Genomic DNA, 20,502 nt, shown 5'->3' on the forward strand with positions numbered 1-20,502 from the left:
AATCACCTCACAACAAGAAGGTCGCTGGTTTGAGCCCCAGCTGGATCAGTTGGCATTTCTGTGTGGAGTTTGCATGTTCTCCGTGTTCACATGTGTTTCCCCCACAGTCCAAAGACATGCGGTATAGGTGAATTGACTGAACTAAATTGTCTGTAGTGTATGTGAGTGTGTAGGTGTTTCCCAGTGTTGGGTTGCGGCTGGAAGGGCATCCGCTGCCTAAAACATGCTGGATAAGTTTTTTTTTGTTTATTTATTATTTTAATAGAGTGACTAAGCTGAAAAGAAAATGATTGAATGAAATTTTATTTCATTATAAATCATCTGAACCCCATTTATAGTCTTGTGATGTGCACACAAATATATCAAATGAAGCGGTTATCGTTTCAAAACAGATTTATTTTTCCTATGCCTTCAAAACATACAAACATAGCAATATCTTTTACTGAGAGGCTGTAACATAATATTCACATTATATACAGCTAGAGAGAATAACACAACAAACACAAAATCTAAGTTATAAGAAATAAGTTACATTTACAGCAAAACCTTTGGGCTACACTGAACTACCCGCAGTGGTTGAGTGTTCCCTATAAAAACTTGTATAAAGCTTTTAGTCAATATGTTTCAGGTATAAACAAATACTCAATATGGATAATAAATGTTCAAAATATATAAATAACTCTTTTTTTGTTTTCATTAAATACACCTATTATTCATAGTGCAGTGAAGCATAACACTACTTAAGTGCCATTCGATGGATTTCGGGTCCCAGATTCTCATTTTGTAGTGTATTTAGTGTCTTTTTATTTCTGAATTTGACCTGTATGCTGGCAGTGTTAACAGTCAGTTTAGATCTGTGTGACCTGGATTTGCATTCATGGTGTTTTGCAAGTTTTACAATTTCTTGGATCCTTCATATTTCTGATACCAACAGGACAATTCACGAGGTTCTGATAAGCAGCATAGAAGCTTACTTTCATTCCTATAAGACAATAGTTCAACTAAATTCATTTTAACACAATAACGCATGTTTGTAAACAGTTAAATTACTTCCAACCAAATAACACTCCTTAAGCAGGTCTCTCAGTGCAATTGAGGTATTAACATGTGGTTACTCTCTGATCAAACCTCCATTTTTACCACAGCACTGAATAAATCACAAATTTTTGAAAATGAGTGCCTGAGAGTTCAATGGCTTGGTCTTTTTTTGACACAGAGATTTTGCATCACGTCATTCTTAAGCTCAATACATATTTTAAAATACACATTACACAAAATAACACAATAGGGTCGATTTTAACATCCGTTTCACATGGTAATAATTGGTCATGAGCACTGCTTGGTTAAAACAAATGACAGCTTAATCCCTTGTGAAAAAGTTAACTTCAGCTAAATTTTAAATGTACTTACTATTGAAAGAAAATAGTTTAAAACATACGTGCTTTAGTTTTTTTATTAACACGTCAAAATATTAAGTTAAAAAAATTATACAGGGGTTGTTTGTGGAAAACAAAAAGCCCACTTAATAGCGACACCTGTGGTGGTTACGTGAACTGCGACAAGCAACTTTTTGCACGTACACATAACGTTCAAGAGACAGAACGTGATTCGGTGCCCTAAAGACTCGTGTTGAAACAATTTCCCATTCTTAGTGTGCAAATGAAGGTAAGTTGTAAATACTTTTCTAGGGCGACGTACTGATAACAAACTTCCAGACGCCATCATCACTGCTCTGCCTTTGAGCAACGGTTTGATGAATGAATATGACGTCTTTCCTTTCAATAAACTAACGTTACACACCAGAAAGAGCGAAAAGAGGACAACAGTTAACTTAATAAAGCAGCCGATTCATAGCGATTTGGATATGTTAGCATCATAATTCACCTGCATCATGTTCACAGATCAGGTAAGTTAAATGAACAAAGACAGTAACGTTAGTGTAATTTAATCAAAAGTAACGTTAGTTAGCGTTGTTTTAAATGACAATATACAGTATTTGCAATACTCCAATTTAATTAATCCGTGACACATTGACATTACTGCACAAAATAGCTCTTTTCAGCATTGTTTGGATCAACATTCGTTACCTGTCATGTTAAATGAAAGAAAGTCTCTCGGGAGCGCGCTTAACCGTCAGTCACGTGTTTTGATTCTTCCGACAAAAACGCCTCAAAATAGAAAAGAATCAGGCTATATTTCAGACCACCTGGGGTTTGGAATATTGTTTTTGACACATTGACAATATAAAAAGTTATTAATTGATAATTTTTCAAACACAAGGCTAGCCCTATTGTTTTTAAACAAAGTAAGCCCGAAGGTTAGCAAGTGAAATTTAAAATTGTTATGTGACACAAGTGAAATTAAAATTGAGGGTGTTCTTGAATTTTTAGTCCTAAGGTGAACAATTAGTAATCAAAATCTAACCTTTTGCTTAGACTTTGGAATAACAGTCCTTCTCTGAAGACGTCAGTTGGACGGCTTGGCTGAAATATGCTTAGCCACGTCATGCGTCATCATACTGAAATAAAAGTCCGCAGCAACTTCTGATTCATGTGGATTACAAGAGTCAGTCAAGATAAAGTGTACTATATTTAAGTACACTTAAGTGGCATTTTCATTAATATTATATTGTCTAAATGTACTGTTTTAAAATGCTTTTAAAATATGAAATAGACTCCAAGTGCAAATATTTATCACAAGGGATGTTCTAGCTACACTGTCATTGTCACTAGTTCCCTGGAATTAACAAAAATGCATTCATATTCTCAGTTATTTTACCAAATGCGAACTGATTGTCTTCAAACATCTTAGGCATGCTTTGAGACGTGCTTTAAGAAGGTTTAAAGGACTATACAGACTAAACTTTCATAAGGTGTTAAAGCGCCTGATCGACTTCAGTTGGAGAACTGATCATCTAAAAAGCAAAATCTACAATGCTTTAAATATATAAAGTGAACCACCTACAGTATCTTCACATGATAAAGAGGTCTCTCCTTTAAAAATTTGCAACTTGTTCTAAGCCGCAACTGTTTTAAACCAACAACCAACAAGCAAAATACACAGATAAAGTCAACAGATCTGTGGTGACAAAACAAAGACTGACAGGAATGAGACAATGTCAGGCTGGTGCTCCTTCTCATCGGCCCACTTGCAGATTTGGGCCCATTTACCGGCTAGAAAAGGCATGCTTTAACCAGCGGTCACATCGGGGACAGAAATCCCAACTGCAGTTTCGTAATCATGACCACTCGACGAGAGCAGCCATTGAAGAAACCTGCAGGCGTCCTGGCAGAGCTCCTGAATGGAGATAAATAACCAATTGTGGCTGGTTCATCTCACTGTTTGGCAGCCTGTTTGAAGCTGTGTCTCTGAGAGTCTGAGCGTTTGGTCCTCCTGCTGCTGCCGCTGCTGCTCCTGCTGGTTTCTTTGGTGCTGCTGGCATGGCTGATGTCCTGGGGTAACGTAGGGCTGGAGTGGGTCCTCTGTAAACCGCTGTCCTCAAACAAACGGCCCTCAAATGCCGCCAGGTCCGTTTCTCCCATGCGGATCTTAGTTCTCAGCAGCATTGTATATGTTCCGTAACGTGTTTTCTGGGAGATACATTGAAAAAAAAGATGTAAGAATGGCAGAATGGAAGTCACTGTAAGAAATTCTCTTGGGAATAGAAAGTAAAGATGTGATGTTTTTACCTCAAAGTCAAGATACTCTTCCCTTTGCTTGTATTCTTCTTGGTCCCTGCTTTTGGTCTTGCGGTCTTGAGGTGTAGAGCGCAGTTCCTGGAGCTCAGCAGAAACAGTCCGAAAACGTGTTTCATGAGATTTGAGCTGCTCCTCCTTGTATCATAATGAAGAACATACAAGAATGTTATTCAGTTTCCTTACCAATACAGGGAAGGGTCTACAGAGGACCTATATATGATAATTAATAAGTCCTAAGATGTGATAATTTTTATAACTTTTTAAACATTTTTTTGCCTTGTAAGAGGATTCCATTAATTTTAAACTATAAAAAAGCAGCTTATTGTACTGCTTACTATTGCAAACTGGTATTTCTTATTATGTTTTATTTAATGTATTACAGCTGGTGTTTTTTAGGAGGCATATTGAATTTCTATACATTTTACATTCCTTCTTTCAATATGTACCTGCCATGTTTATAGAAAGAATGCTGATATGAGATATGAAACACAAACGGTAGTTTACAAATATATCGGGTGAATATGTTTGTAAATCTGATTTTGACTTTGAAAGAGTCAGTGCCTCACCAGCCACAAACCTCACTGCACATCACTGATTTGAGGAATATCTGACCCTTATTTAAAATGTTTCTGAAAATTATGATTAAGATTGGTCAAAGTCAATACATCTAAACATTTGTTGAAAATAGTATTACTGTTTTACAACATAAAACTAATATCCAAACAGCCATTTTTTAAGAACGTTAAAACATTTTTTTATCTTAAACCAGGGATTTTGATTGACCATTCAATCAGCAGATTAAAAAGTTGTGAGATTATTGTTCTAAACCCAAATTACTGTATAAGCACTCACTTAAGTTTTGAGCACATTACATTTCTTTCCAATGTCACATTGCTGTCTCTATTTTCCAAACAAATTTTGTGCATTCATGAAGTAACAGTAAACAACCTAATCTTCTTTTCTACAATGCCACAAGCCTTAAAAGGATTTTGGAGTATGTTCTTTTAATTCATTTTAGCAGTCACACCATGCTATTCATTTTTTATTACCAGTCTACATATAATACATTTCTTTTTCTGAAGTCAGAGAAATCTGTGTTACCTGTGAGAGCTTGGTGTTTGAGCCCGGCAGAAGAGGACGGCTAAACTTCTTTTGGGAGCCGATGGCTGCTGGGAATGGAGGTGCAGAAAACATGGCTGCCACCGTGTTGATGCGAGTAATCCAGGACTGCATTTGCTCTGCGTTCCTAGGGTTAAAAGGCAGGCACAGGTCAAAATAAGAGAATCCTTTTCCTTCAGACGAAGGAAAAAAATGATGTCTCAGTTTTCTTGGCTCAAAGAAACTGCACTTTCTGTTTATTGCACAGCCTGGAAAAGTGGGCAATTAGCAGGCAGTTGTTAGCAGAGGAGTTGGAGTGGAACAGATGGAGCAGAATGAGAGGGAGAGAGTTTTAGTATGTGTATCTGGGACAGACAGAATAGCTGAGAAGGATCCGGTCTCTTGGGAGATACACGTGGAGTCATTCATCTGAGATGAGAACTCTTTGACAAGGCCGTTACCAGCCCTGCATGTAATCAACAACCAGACGCAGCACTGGGTCACCTCAGGTATATGTCCTTGTTTTGACAGCCAGTCAGTGTGTTCTTTCCTGTTTATATAGACTAACTACCCCTGGGGTGTAATAATGAATAATTATTCATTTATTTTCCTTCAGCTTAGTCCCTGATTTATCAGGGGTCACTTAAATAATAATTAATAAGACACAAATCAAAAAGACTAATAAACTTTTGAATTTTTTTTTTGTACAAAGTCAACGAAGGCTGCATTTATTTGATCAAAAATATATATTTTTTTTAAATGCTATGCAAAAAACTATTATTAGCTGCTTAGATTTAGGAAAAGAGATTTAGGTGCATAAATGAAAAAGCCAAAACACAAAAAGCGCAGCTAGCTCTTTGCAACTCTTATGTGGTCGCCCACTAAAGCTAAGCAGGGCTGAATCCGGTCAGTACCTGATGATAGACCACATGGGAAAAACTAGGTTGGTGCCAGAAGTAGTGAGAGGGTGCGCTCAACCTTTGGTCTGTGTGGGTCCTAACACCCTAGCATATTGATGGGGACTCAGTGAGCACTGATGAGGTGTTAAACTGAGGTCCTGACTCTCTGTGGTTGCTAAAAAATCTCAGGATTCCTTTGAAAAAGAGTAGGGGTCAAACCATGGCATCCTGGCCAAATTTGCCCACTTGCAAGTTTGCCCAATGTGTAAATTGCTTTGAGTGTCCAGAAAATCGCTGCATAAATGTAAGGGATTATTATTATTAAAAGCAAGCCTAAAAGCCAACTTTTTTTTTTTTTTTTTTTTTTAGTTAAATGAGACTTACGGTGCCTGGAAGAGAAAGACTCTCCAGTCAGCAGTACGCAGGTAAAACACATTTGGTCTCTTGCTATAGTCTGCTGCCCGCATGGCTAGAGAATGATGGATTGATACTGCATTTTTCAAGTCTTCATCTGACAGCTGCTTATCTGGACGATATTCATCCTGCAAAACAGTCAAAGTAGAAGAAAATCATAAATTATTGACATCTGAACTACAATCTATGCATATTATTATTATGTGGCAGCCACAAACAAGTATGATTCACACCGAATGAAAAATTAACACGTGAAATGTACCTTTTGTAGGTAGAGAATCAGTCCTTTTAAGATAGCGTAAAACGTTTTCCACCCTCTTTTACCTCGTGGAGCTAAAAAAAACATTTAGTCAAATATGGATTAGTTCAAGATAAATATTTTTATTAATAACACATTTATTAAAATACACTGATGAAAAAAATATAAAAAAGTATTCTTTTCTTTTGTTTGTTGTTTCTTACTTAAAAGGATGGTTCACCAAAAATTGAAAAGTCATTAATTACCCAATTGTCACAAACCTGTGTGAGCTTTCTTCTTTCATTTAACACATATGAAGATATTTAGAGAATTGTTGGAAACCAGCAACTATTGACTTTCATAATAGAAAAAACAAATACTATGAAAGTCAATGGTTAAACAGTCAAACAAATTTCAGAATATCTCATAAACTCCTAAAGGTTTAGGGTGAATAAATACTGGATAAATTAATTTTTTGGGGTGAACTCTTTAATTGCACTTTGTTTTGTAGTTATTTAAATAATATTATTTAGATTACAGAGATTTAAATGGACAATATAGCGAAAAATATGATACCATTTTATTTTACAATGTATGTTAAACAAAGACATGGGCCGCTATAAGATTTTGATGGTATGATTACCTTGGACAAAATATCACGGTATCACGGTATTGTGATTACTGCTCTAAAATTCTTTGTACATTTCTGGATAAAAAACAACAAATTTGTCTCCTTTGAACACAATAGATTACATTTTTTTGTTTTAAAAACACAGATTTCTATACAATTTAAAACCGCATCTTTGCATATCTTTTTTGCTGAAGATACTGTTGTCCTAAAAACAAAAACAGAAAATGTAAATAACAAATCTTACACATTCCTTAGGAACGGTATTACAGAAAATTTGGCGGTTTTAAAACCTTGACTTTTTCAAACCGTGGTATACCTTGAAAACGGTCATGTCCTACTGTATGCCAAAATGTCCAATTTGCCTAGTTACATATACTTGTTGTTACATGTAATTGTATTTATGGAAAGAACACTTAAAAGTAGGCTATGAAGTATAGTAAGTAGATAACAGTAAATCAACATCAAATTCATTAATCTTGTTCTTTTGAAAAGTAATTCTTATTCTTAATCAAAATATTTTATCCAAAGAATCTAAATGATAAAGGACTGGAACAACTTAAGGGTCAATGGTGACATCAGCTACCCTTCACCACATGATATGCATTTGAGACATGACTTACTTTTCTTCCCATCAGGATCAGCATGGACTTTGCGCACGAGGAAGCCGTTCTTATAGACCTGTGCGCTGGACTGCTGTGCAACACTGATCAGAGAGTTTCCTCCGCTGCTGATCCGCTTCATAGTGTGCGATGCAGAGTCTTTCCTGCCGTCCATCTCAGAGAAAGACTTCCGCAGTTCTTCCTCATCGCTGTACAGCACATAGACAAGAGCAATATTACATACAACAGATTGCATTCTCAACACAAAAGGTAAGATGGAATTTAAATATTAATATTTAAATGCCGCTTTAGTTATTTACTTTAAACACACATACATGCACCACATAACATATTTTTATAAATATAAGATTGTCACACATTGAGAAAACTGCATTTTTGAGAGAAACGCAGATATGTTGTGTCGCTATATAAGTGGCTGTTCACAAACGTTTTACATGTTCATTTGCATGATAAAAGCCTTTTGACAATGTAAAAGTGGAAAGTTTTGGAAACAGGTTGCTAGGTGCATGTTTTTGAAAATGATACTAAAAGAAAGTCATAATAGTTTGAAGCCACTTGAGTGTAAGATCATTTTTATTTTTGGTCAACTATACCTTTAACTGCTTACACCTATTACGAGTAGCTTGTAGCTTGTCAGATGACAGTTTTAAAGTAGCTTCCCCAACACTGCCCTAAACAGATTTATTTGAAGCAAACCTGAAAAATAATGCCTCTATCATTTGGCAACAATCCAAATGTGTATAAATCCCAATAAATGGAATTATAAAGTAAAACTTGTACACTAATGCAACTTCAATACCATTCTGACTTATGTACAGAGCCAGATAGAGTCTGCTGATTTATTGTTATTTATGTGCAGAATTGTGTGAAGAAAAAAATCTGCAGATATGCAGAATGATTTTAAGAATCTTGGAGAGCAAAACTAACAAATAAAATAAATAACTTCTTAACTGTTCTTTAAGTTTTGCAATGAAATTTTAATTTGGTTAACAAAGCCACAGTTGGTTTCCCACATAATGCATCCACTAAAACCAGGAAATATTACTTCACAAATTATATTGTGAATATACTGAATGTGTGCATACACACGCTCACTTGCATTTAAATAAGTAAATAAACAGATTGGATTCTGGGCTAAGCAATCCGCACAAATCTAAACACAAGGTGTTCTGCTGTGTTTTCTGCAGATTTCTGTGGCTACAGATTCCATACACGTCTGCTTATCTGTGTTTCTTAATTTATAAAACAAGTTACCTTTTCAGATAAATCGCCGCACATTTCATTCATTCATTTACTTTTTGGCTTAGTCCCTTTAGTATTCTGGGGTTGCCACAGTGGAATGAACCGCCAACTTACCCAGCATATGTTTTACACAGTGAATGCCTTTCCAGCCGCAACGCACCACTGGGAAATACCTATACACTCTTGCATTCACACTGATACACTATGGCAGGGCTGGATTAACCAAGGAGGGGGGGGGGGGAGCAGATTTTGGAGTGTCTATTTAGGCTATGTGCAAAGGGCGCAGTAGGCAGCAGTGTGAGTGGCATCGTTCGTAAAGCACATGGCAACATGTTGCAACGCGATCGATCATGAACCCAGTTTCGAATCCAGCATCTGATGAACACTTTCTTCTTTTTTTCCCTACTAGATAACAGATTTTGCCTACTCTTCATCACGAGGAAGACAAGTATGAATCATTAATAAGTGTGTATTTTATGGAGGACTCATAGAACTGGATTGGAGAGGTGTTATATCCAAATCATATGCATTATAAGTTTGTAGAAGTTATACATTAAAAATACCCTTCAATATAATTTTTAGTACTGCTTCAGTGAACTTGAACAAGTATATTAAAATTCATAAATTTTCACAAATTTTACTAGTATTTTTTATCAAAGTGTGCTTTAAATGCTTTAAAAATAAGTTAAATCTTTGTAGACATATCGTCGCCTTAGAATTATAAGGTTCTATCTGACATTTTTGTCAAAATTGATCTATTTACATATTCTTATTAAAAGACAACTTATTTAAATTATGGGATGCTTTTTTAAGTATTTTACATTATAAGACTTTAAAAAACGATATATGTGACGATATATGTACTGTATATCGTTTGTTCATGTATTCATTCATTCGTTTTTGTTTTTGTTTTTTGGCTTAATCCCTCACTGTATATCGTTTATTTAAAAAATGCAGGCAATACATTATAGATTAATTTTATTTAAAAATATTATATTAATCTTATTTTTTAGTTCAACTATAGGGTTAGGGCTAGGCAAGGGGCCTACAAGACGTTGTGCCCAGGAGCCTCTTAATGCTTAATCTGGGCCTGCACTACAGCCAATTTAGTTTATTCAATTCACCTATAGCACATGTCGTCAGACTGTGGGGGAAACCGGAGCATTGGAGGAAACCCATGTGAACACAAGGAGAATATACAAACTCCACACAGAAATGCCAATTGACCCAGCCAGGGCTCGAAGCAGTGACCTTTTGAGGTGATTGTGCTACCTACTTCGCCCCTGTGACACCTGCAGCACATTTTGAATGATAAAAAATATGTCTTGCAGTATATTCCAGAAAGTACACACATGTAAGCAGGTAACATAAATGGAGTGCCATATGTTACCTACCTTTGTACTTTGTGAAATATCAATAACAGGCATTTTTATTGTGCATTTACAGTCACTGATAGGAACTGTAACTGCATCTTCGCTGCTGCTTGGCACAGATATTTTTTTTAGTCTCCAGTACATATATCCAGCTGAGTGACAGCTGCGCAGGGAGTGCTGTTAGACACCCCGCAGAGCCCCTGAGGCCTGGACCGCTAAACATGCCTCTCTAACTGCTACGGAGAGCAGCACATCGCCTTTGCCTTCACATGATAATGCTCTCATCTGTTGCTTAGTAACTGCTGGCCTCCACACTGGTAACCAAGAGAGCCAGCTCTGAAGATGGAGCGCCATGGGAGAGCGAGGCAGAAGGAGCAGGCACATAAAAATGATGACTGACGTGCATTGATTCATACACTGAATGATAGCCTTTAGCTGAGAATCACACAATGCTAAATAAATGAAAGTGCAATGAAGAGAAATGGAGGGAGAGCAAAGCAGAGAGTGGAGGGGTAGAGCATGGGGATGCTGGGATGTATAAAGATGAAAGAAGCCCTACTGAATGAAAGAGAATAGAAAAATAACTTGTGTCTTCTCCTTCACACATAAACAAGGATGCTGCAGAACCCCTCTAGTATAGCGAATGTGGTATGCAAGAAGGGCTGTGTTTAAGTCTACGCATTAGCCAGTCAAAGATTTCAACCTGTAATTACGGAGAGGCAACTTGCAGTAACCATGGAAACAAAATCTGTAGAGCCAAAGCCGAAGTAAGGGCTTAGGGCATCAAACAGATCTGGCCAGGTCATAAATACATGGATATACAATCTTAAAAGAGGGTTTTCTTAAACATTAAAGAACCTAATAACATTTAAGAACCTTTTGTGGAACGGTTCTGAAAAGAAACTCTTTTTCTATACTATTTAATGCGCATTTTAATAAGCTGAAGATTTTTCTTGCATTATAAACCACTTCTAGTGCTATGAAAGGGATGTTAAAGATGCTTCATGGAAACATCAATGGTAATTAAAAAAAAAAATTACTAAATTACAAAAAAATTACTAATACTTTCCTTCTTAGACTTTACAGACCTGAAACTTGCCTATAGCACTTATTCATTGTTGCTTTTATAGTTGTGTAAATTGCGTCCTTGTCCCCATTTGTAAGTGGATAAAAGCGTCTGCTAAATGACTAAATGTAAATGTAATGTAAATGTAATAAAAAACTGTCATTGTAGAAGGCATGGTAGATATGTTTTATAGAGCATTAAAAATAATTAATTTCTTAATCATATTTGGAACCAACTAAAAGAAATCACATCTATACAATCTTTTAAAATGTTTGCAGAGTAGAAATCGACACTGGTTATGTTAAGTGAACTGTTGTCAGCAACTCTTTGCTTGTCCTTGCATTCATGCACACTAAATGCTAGAGATGTCCTGAACATGATTGGAAATTGATGCTCGATCATGTGGTTTCAGGCTCGATCAGAAGTTACTTCCTGATCACGACTTGAATATATTCGTTGAATATATATTATTTTATAACACATCTACAGTTATGCGTTGGCAGAGTTAGACCTCTTTCTTGACTTCCCACAGAAACAGCAACACGTGCGGCATGACATCACTTTGTTGCAGAGACACTATTGGTTAAATGCCGGCAAAGTAGAACATAAAAGCAGCTTTAAGCAGAAAGCAGAAAGTATGTCTGTGGTTTGAAGGTATTGTAAAGTTGATGATGACAACATTGTCATAGCAAACTGTGAGGTATGTAAACTTGGGATTGCCAGCTGGGTATTTTAAGTTGAGGTGCTATTTGTTTTTATATTATATTATATTATATTATATTATATTATATTCTATTATTTTATATTATATTATATTATATTATATTATATTATATTATATTATATTATATTATATTATATTATATTATTTTTACTGTTGCACTAAAGTCCAAAAGTGAAGAATTGATGTTATCTATTACTTGATTGTTCAAGCTCCCTCACAGAAGTGCTCTGTTTGTTAACCGAGTTGTTGAATGTTAAACTAAGGTGAATTGAAAAAAAAAAAATAAGGATCATTCTGGATCTGTTTCTTCACTCTTCTAAATTCTTTTTAATGCGTTATAGAAGTATTGTATCGGGTATCAGTAGATGCTCAAAATCAACTCGAGGGCAAAAAAACCTAATTGGGACACCTCTACTAAATGCACAAGAGATTGAATGTGATTTACTTCTTTAATATACTCTCTAGGGCTGTACAATATATCGTTTTAGTATTGATATCGCAAGATCTGCAATGTTGAGTTGTGATTATAATAAGCAGGACCACATTCAGAACATGATTTGTGGAGTCATCACCAATTTGAACCTCAATAGAGTAAATATTTATTATTTGGATGTGTTTAAAAGAAGCTGTGACTGAGATATCAAGAGAATTTAAACCAAGAAATTCTATTTAACAAAGACTAAATTGTATTTAAATATTAATACAATGAAGACAATACAATGTTATTTGATTAATGTTCAATTTATGTTCTTAGACTCCGCAGAGAACATAACAAATAATATTTTTTATGTTTGTACTGCAGTATTCATCTATGCTTACAAATTGTTTATTATGTTTTATGCAGATGTATGATTTCTTTACAAGTAGAGTTATTTAGGTCTTCTATTATATATTCATATCGCAATGCATTTAGCAGAAAAACAAAATATCGCAATGTCCGTTTTTTTCAATATCGTGCAGCCTTAATACTCACAACAAAGTTCTTTTTGTTTTTAAAAAATGTATTTAATTATAAGAAACATTCAGACACTTCTGAGAGCAAAGTTTTGATGAATATGTAAATGTTCTGCGCTCTTTCTTCTCAATTAAAGAATCAATAAACTTTGTTTATTAAATTGTAAAATGTGTGTTGAGAAAACAGCAGTTATGAAAGCATCTTATGATAGCGATGAAGAAAAGTTTGCACAATCAATTCATCATGTATTTTTATAGCCTGGTTCAATTTAAGGAGATTCAAAAATTATTTAGTTTGCTTTATTGGCACAGTATTTCAAGCACATCTCTAATAAACAGCTTATATCAGTGAAGGAAATTAAAATAAACAATACCCAGATTATGGAACCTAATGCTTTTCGTTTTTATATAACCTATTAATTTTTATAACCTAAAAAGTTTTTCAAAAAGCAGTTAAAGGACTCTACACTGGGCTTACACCACTTGTAAATCAATAACATTTGTAGAGGAATTGAATTATTTTCAAATCTTTTAAATGAATGACACTGAATGAGGATGCTGCTCTCATTTTTGATATTTTGAAAAAAGGGAGCCACTAAGGAAAACATTACACTTACATTGTCCACTGCAGTTTTTCATTTTTGATGGAGTTGTAGAGAGCCTGTTAAAAGAGAAAAACAACTGTGTTAAATCACACAATGCCAACAACAGTTTTGCCACGTGCATGTATAAACATGCATGCATGCTCGCAAACATCCAACTGATGCATCTAAAAATAGCAACTGAAAGTGAACCATGGACCACTTTATTTGAATGTAGCATTTTGTGTCAAACGTCATGGAAAAATTAATCAACCATCATTTGAAGCAAGTAGGAAAACAGTTCTTAAAATTTCCATGATACTAGTTACCTTTGCCTTTTTCTTCCGGGTTTGTGGGTGATTTTGGCCATCCTGAACTTTCCCAAGCAGATCAGGAAAAGCCAGCGGTTTTAAGGAACGTGAACGAGGCGCTTTGGTGTAACGAAATGGGTCCATCACACTGAAGTCCCGTCCACATCGCACTGAGCACAGTGAGCGAGAGCGAATGCGGCCAGTTGAGTGAATACTGTTTACCCCAATCATGACTTAAGTAGATTCAAGATCCGCAGATGAGAAAAAAACCAAAAAGAAAGCTTTGGAATCAAATACTGTTTACTTAAACTTCACTTTCTTCCACAAGTAGAATCCAGAACGATGACCGAGAAAAAAAAATGGCACAGTTCGTCAAATGACACAGTGGCAAACTCAAAGTCTTTGGCAGTGGCAAAGCTCTTTGGGAGATCCTTAAGGGTGTCACATGGGCATCAGGCCTTCCATAGTGACTCCAACTCATGCATAATGGATCCGTTCCTATTCATTATGCATGTAAAAACATCGACGGGCCACTGCAAATCTACCAACGCCATTTTGCATCAAACTTTCTGCTTCAACTGAAGGACCAAAGACGTTCAGGCAAGAGGATCTACAACCAACAAGCAGTAGTTTCCTGGTATGCATCCTTGAGTTGATCACACACCTACACACGTTCACCAACGCACACTACTGACGCGCTCACAGGTGTCATGCAGATGGCTTAAGGAGACCAAGATGCTGGAAGGAGATAATTGGAGAGAGGAGGACAGACGGAGGAACGCGCACATCGTTGAAGCAAATGCACGAGATAAACACACACACAGGCTCATGCGGGGAACAGACTGAGAGGGTCTGGCTTCCACCCACTCTCAAACTGGCATCCCAAAAGTGTGACGTCACCTTACGTCCCCCCTCTGGGACGGAAAAATAGACATCAGATGTGTGAGAGATGGAAGAAGCAGGAGATCAGCTAAGAAACGAGACAATCCTGTTGCTTCTCTATTCCGCGTCAGATGTATTGGAAGTTGTCTTTCATCCCGTTCTTCGCCTTTCTTAACGGCTGTCAGTCAATTTGCAGATTTTCCACACCTGATTTTTTCCCCCCTTCCACAAAGCCCAGCTTTGATGCACGGCTGTTGCAACAATAGAGGTTTAAGCATCCGAGTTCTGAGCTCTGTTTCTTTCTTCTTCTTCTTTTTCTGCTCTGTCTTTCTCCTCCTCCGTGATGCAGATAAAAATGGGCTGCTGTGCAGTGAGAATGAGATCTTGTGAGGGAGGAGTAGTGCTCACCCTCCCATTTCTCTCTTGCATTCACAATCTCGCCCGATCTCCTTCACAGTCTCTCTCTCTCTCTCTCGCGCGCTCTGATATTCAATTGATGTACTCGCCTCCCAGCATGACTGACAAATCACGCAACTTGAATGTTGGATGAGCCCACCCTCCTGTGAATGTCAATCAGCTGTCAGGACCCTCGAATGTGCATATCTTCACATGCTTTACAAGCTATTGCCATACTCTGGTCTCCCTTTCAGGGCACAAAAAGTCTGTTGTATGTTATAAGAACTAATATGTCAATATTTTCATACAGCTTGTTCAAACTACCTAATATAGAGTTGAACCAACACAATTCTTAAGGTTTTTTTTTGGGACAACTTGGTTTTATGTTCAATTACTTAAATTTATACAAATGATTAAGTTAACTTAAGGAATTGTGTGGAACTGTGTATTTTTTACAGTGTACACACAATTAAAAAAAAATATTTTTTTTTTGCTTTTATTCAAACTACTTTAAAATGTTTGTTTGTTTGTTTACACTTTATTGTTCCCAATGGGGAGACGGAGCAGCAGCGTTTTAGAATGAAAACGGCCTCTCCAGCATTTCCAAAATGCTCCGTTTTCAGGGCTCGAAAACTCCGGCGTAGTGTGGACGGATGCTGTAACCGTGGCAAGACTTATTCGTTTTGAAACTAAAACGTATTAGTGTAAACGAGGCCTTAACCTCTAGGCCCACATTTGCATGCACTAGGGATGTAACAATATTGTAAATACCGTCATACCGCATTAGTAATTTTTTTCAATATTACCGTAGGCGCATGACTCAATAAAACTTTATTTCTGAGAAAAGTTTGCTTAGGCGAATGAAGCGAACGGTAGGTAGCGGGAACTACAATTTCCATCAGCCTAGGCGTGGCCATCATCCTTTGCGATCTGTTGTCACTACAGATCCAGTAATGCGGAAGTGGAGTGTGTTGCTAGTAGCAGGGAAGAATAAGAGCTGGAAATGATCGAACCTAAAGCGGGTTTTAAATTGGATGTGTGGAAGCATTTCGGTTTCTTTTTAAAAAGATACGAAAAAGGAGAAAAGGTGACAGACAAAGAAAAAAACAGTATGCAGGCACTGCCAGACTGTGGTGAAATATAAGTCGGGGAATACGACTAAAAACAGTCATGGGGACTGCAGAACACAGCACACTTGTTAGATTGATGCAGACATTGACTTGTACCATAAAGAGACCTCTATCTCACTCATGGCTTGTCCTCTCAAGTGGTGGAAAGACAATGCACAACGTTACCCACTGCTGTCAACCTTGGCTAAATCATATCTCTCTGTCCCAGAAACCTCAGTCCCAAACGAGAGGGTTTTTTTTTCTGTTGCAGGGGACATGCCCAGATACCAGATTATAGTTATATGATAATTTTCAGTGATTAAATGTTGAATGTGATGAGTTTTCAACAATACTAAATTGAAAATGTATTTCTTTTTATGTGGTTTAATAGTTTTTTGTTATTAAAATTGAAAAATTGAAGTTCCTGTTTCGAAACTTACAGATAGATGGCTAATTTGTATGTCATAACACGTATGTAAATAAACACTTTTGGCACTTTTTTCTAGTCTTTTCATTAGTTTTGTTTTTCCTGTAAATTATTCAATAAATACCATATCATGCCATTCATACCGAGGTATTATCGTACCATGAAATTCTGATACCGTTACATCCCTAGCATGCACTGAACAAAAACAGACATCAAAAACACAAATCAATCAAAACGTTCAATCATCAACACAAATATTACATATTTAAAAGTCTGATGTAGAGAAAAAAAGATTTCTTAAATTGGTTGAATCTGCACACAGGCAGCCTGTATCATAGATGAGCAAGCAATAACTTATACTCACAAAATAAAGTATGTGAGGGGTCAGCTAATATTTTAATAGCTTTGTCCTGAATTGAGCTAAATCAACACAATTATGGAGTTTTCTGGGGGAAATGATTGTTTTATGTTCAATCCACTTAAATTTGTAAAAAAAAAAACAATTAAACTCTAACTTAATTAATTTGTGTTGGGACAACATGAAGGAGTTGTGTGGAACCCAACCTTTTTACAGGGTACACTGAAAAAAAAAGATTTCTGCAAAATTGCTGCAAACAATTTATATGTGCTGAATTTAAACAAACAAAATTAGTAATTTGTTTAAATTCAGCCCAAATAAATTGTTTACAACCACCTTACCTAAAATGTTTTAGTAAATCCAAAGAATCATCTTTGAATATTTTTGTGCAGTTATTTATGATAACATTCAAAAATTATTAAATTATCTGGTATTGCAGTTAAGAGAAACATCAAAAAAAAAGAAAGAAAAAAAAGAAAAATTGTCATTGGATCAAAAACCAAAAAAAAAAGGTCAATAAAAAAATTGGAATATTTAGTTAAATGTAGCAGTAATTTGATTAATAAGTTTAACACAACCACTGAAAATTGTTTACTTATGAAACATTTTTGAGTCATAAAATGTTAGTCGAATGACAGAAGATCAAGAATAGCTAAAATATAAAATTTTGTTGTAAACATAATTAAATAGTATTTTAGTAGATATTAATATAAATTTAAATAGATTTAGCATTAGGCAAATAGGTTTTATTTACAATTCCAATTCCAGAAAAGCATTTTTATAAAATTGTTTAACAGCAAGTAACTAAGTATTTTCTTGTCAAATGTGCTTCATTAAGTTTATAAATCGCTAGTTAGTGCGCAGATATTTTACAGAACAAATTACACTTAAAGATGAGAATTGAAACTAAAAGACTAAACTATTTGGTTGCAAAATATAGTCTTATTATATATTATTTTTTATTTAAAGCTTTAAAAAATTGTTTCATTATAAAACACACTCCGATAAAAATAATATTTAATTTAAAAAATAATTAGAAAGTTAGCTATGGTAGTAGACGAAAGAAATCAAAAAGAAAGCCACTTATTTACAGTGACTGCAAGCTTAAGCTGATAATCTTTATCTAATGCCAAACGAGTTGCAAAATATAATTGGAAGATTCACACATTTGGTGCAGCCAGTGAACAGTGAACTTGATGTTATCAATAAGAATTACTCAGAAGCGAGTCACTGGGTAATGTTAACGCAGTGGAAAGATAGTAAAATGGTTTGGTTGGTAGGGTTTGTTTTGGCACCGTGTTCACTGCTGCAGTCTGTTCTCTCTCTCTGTCTGCCACAGACAGCTCTGGGACACTGGCATCCCATGGTCTGTGTCTAACTTTATTCAAACATGACCTGCTTTTATTTGGCCACTGTCACAAGGCAGTTAGCCCAGTGAGCTGAGCACAGATAGCCTTTATCTGCTCATGTCAGAGCACAAGACGAACTCCATCTGTTTATCAGAGCAGACAGAGATGCCAGTATTTGAGATTGCACAAGCATCTGGAGTATTTCACTCCAAAGCTTGAGTCAGGCGAGACTGAATACATCTTTGACAAGCTAAACACACCTTGGCAATGGAATATGTGGAATACAAAATAAATGGTGCCTGAAGGAGTTTAATAAAAATGCTTTAAAAACAAAGCTATGCTACAGGTGGTTCACTGGTAATTACTTAAAGGAATGAAAGAACAAAAAAGAAAAAGACCTTATCATTTACTCTTTCTTGTGTGTTTTTAAACGTTTATGAGTTTCTTTCTTCTGTTGAACACAAAATGAGTTATTTTTTAAGAATGATGGTTGCTGGATGGTTGCTCCATCAACTTTCATGGTACAATAAAATACTATAGAACTTAATGGCTCCCAGTTATCAGCACGTTTCAAAACATCTTGTTTTGTAAACTCAAAGATTTTGAACAAGTTAATAGTGAGTTAATTATGGCAGAATTTTCATTTTTGGGTGAACTATCCCTTTAAATACTTAAATAAGGCAATTAATCTAAATAATCACTTTCCACTTTTTGTGCAGTAAAAGTGTGACTTGGATATTGAAGTTTATACATTGAACCGTTGAAGTGTGAAATTTTGTATGATATATATATATATATATATATATATATATATATATATATATATATATATATATATATATATATATATATATATGGACGTGTCTTAGGTCCCAAAATGATCAGTACAGTCACGCTCATATACTAATATACATGTTAAGTTAATAGTTATGTCACATTTAAACGTTTATATTGTATATGTTGCAAAACAATCTATTTCATATAATTGTGTTTTAGCCCCTTTTATCTCAATGTTATATTCATTAAAGAATCCTGAAATAAATGTTTCATAGTTTATAGCACAGCTGTTTTTAACATTGATTATAATTATTATAATGTATTTGGAGTGATTGTAAAAATATAAAAGATAAGATATAATAGATTGAACAAAGATTAAAAGACTGAATTAATGAAATAATATAGTTTTATTCTCAGGATTAAACTTCATTTTATAATATAAATAGAAAACTGGCATACTATTTATTTTGAACTGCCATACATTTTCTGTTTTATCAGTATTTTTGAGCAAACAAATGTCCACTTTTTAAAGAAAGAAAGAAATTTACAGATTTACTCATTATTTACAATAGAGGAATCTTAATAGTCTCGACATATTAAGTGTAAGAATAAACAATGAACAACTACACAATGAAAATATATTAACCAATATGTTGTAATTACATATGGGTCAAAAATTTCAATTTCATTTTTTTATTTTAAAAGAAGCACAACAGTCAGTCAGTCAATTGATCAATCAATCATCAAAACAGCATCTCTCCCAGTTCTGACTTTCAAACTTATATGGGGACCAGTGGGAGGAACTTAAAACAGATTGCAATAAAGCATATGCACATACTCATTAATCTGCACCTGGGAGATCATAAATTATCTTATGCTGTTTGCACAATTGAGTAAAAAAGAAACATAATTTGCAAATTGACAATAGGGAACAAAAGGGGTAAAGAAGGACATGAGAGAGATAGAGCATGAGCAATTTGTAACGCATTTTTGATAATACCATGACAAAACCCTCATTTCAATAAAAAGCCTTGCGGCATCCAAATTCCCATCTGTCCTCCCTGCCACCCCTGCTGCTGCTGGCATCAAGACAGGCTTCACACAGGTTTGTCACCGCCGTTAACTGTCATGAACCACACAGGCACTGAGAGTCTAACCTGTTGGCTTACAGACGTCTCTCTCAGCTGCCATCTCTATCTGTGCTATATTTAACCCTAAAACCTGTTGTAATATCAGGCAGACAGAGAGGAAAAAGAGGGTCAAGAGAAAAGCGTTATGGGAAGTAATAAAAGCAGTGTCTAAATTAATAATCATTATTATTCTATTCAAAAATAATTATAATTAAAATCCCCTAA

At 35.4% G+C, this 20,502-nt stretch overlaps 1 protein-coding gene and 1 long non-coding RNA gene across 11 annotated transcripts in view; one reads left to right on the forward strand and one right to left on the reverse strand.

Annotated features, from left to right (window-relative positions):
• Positions 1–375: 375 nt before the first annotated feature.
• psda (pleckstrin and Sec7 domain containing a) overlaps positions 376–20,502 on the reverse strand; it is a 75,221-nt gene continuing 55,094 nt past the window's right edge. For all 9 annotated transcript variants that reach the window (XM_087279199.1, XM_087279197.1, XM_087279203.1 and 6 more), the window contains 7 exons: positions 13,575–13,618; positions 7,599–7,786; positions 6,372–6,442; positions 6,080–6,237; positions 4,800–4,944; positions 3,690–3,833; positions 376–3,590 (listed from right to left, as the gene is read on the reverse strand). In XM_087279199.1, coding sequence (XP_087135325.1) covers positions 3,336–3,590; positions 3,690–3,833; positions 4,800–4,944; positions 6,080–6,237; positions 6,372–6,442; positions 7,599–7,786; positions 13,575–13,618 — 1,005 coding nt within the window. In that variant the 3' untranslated portion in view covers positions 376–3,335. The remainder of the gene's footprint in view (positions 3,591–3,689; positions 3,834–4,799; positions 4,945–6,079; positions 6,238–6,371; positions 6,443–7,598; positions 7,787–13,574; positions 13,619–20,502) is intronic.
• The window catches only part of LOC141377178 (uncharacterized), a 29,505-nt gene continuing 10,536 nt past the window's right edge, over positions 1,534–20,502 (forward strand). Inside the window, exons 1-3 of one of the 2 annotated variants that reach the window (XR_015505952.1) lie at positions 4,781–5,305; positions 6,065–6,120; positions 7,614–7,847. This is a non-coding gene — a long non-coding RNA (uncharacterized LOC141377178). Of the gene's footprint in view, positions 1,666–4,780; positions 5,306–6,064; positions 6,121–7,613; positions 7,848–20,502 lie in introns of those variants that run through there. The other variant, XR_015505953.1, reaches the window with a different exon arrangement.

Source organism: Danio rerio, chromosome 13 (assembly GCF_052040795.2).
Source record: "Danio rerio strain M-AB ecotype USA chromosome 13, GRCz13ab, whole genome shotgun sequence".
Taxonomy (NCBI): Eukaryota; Metazoa; Chordata; class Actinopteri; order Cypriniformes; family Danionidae; genus Danio; species Danio rerio.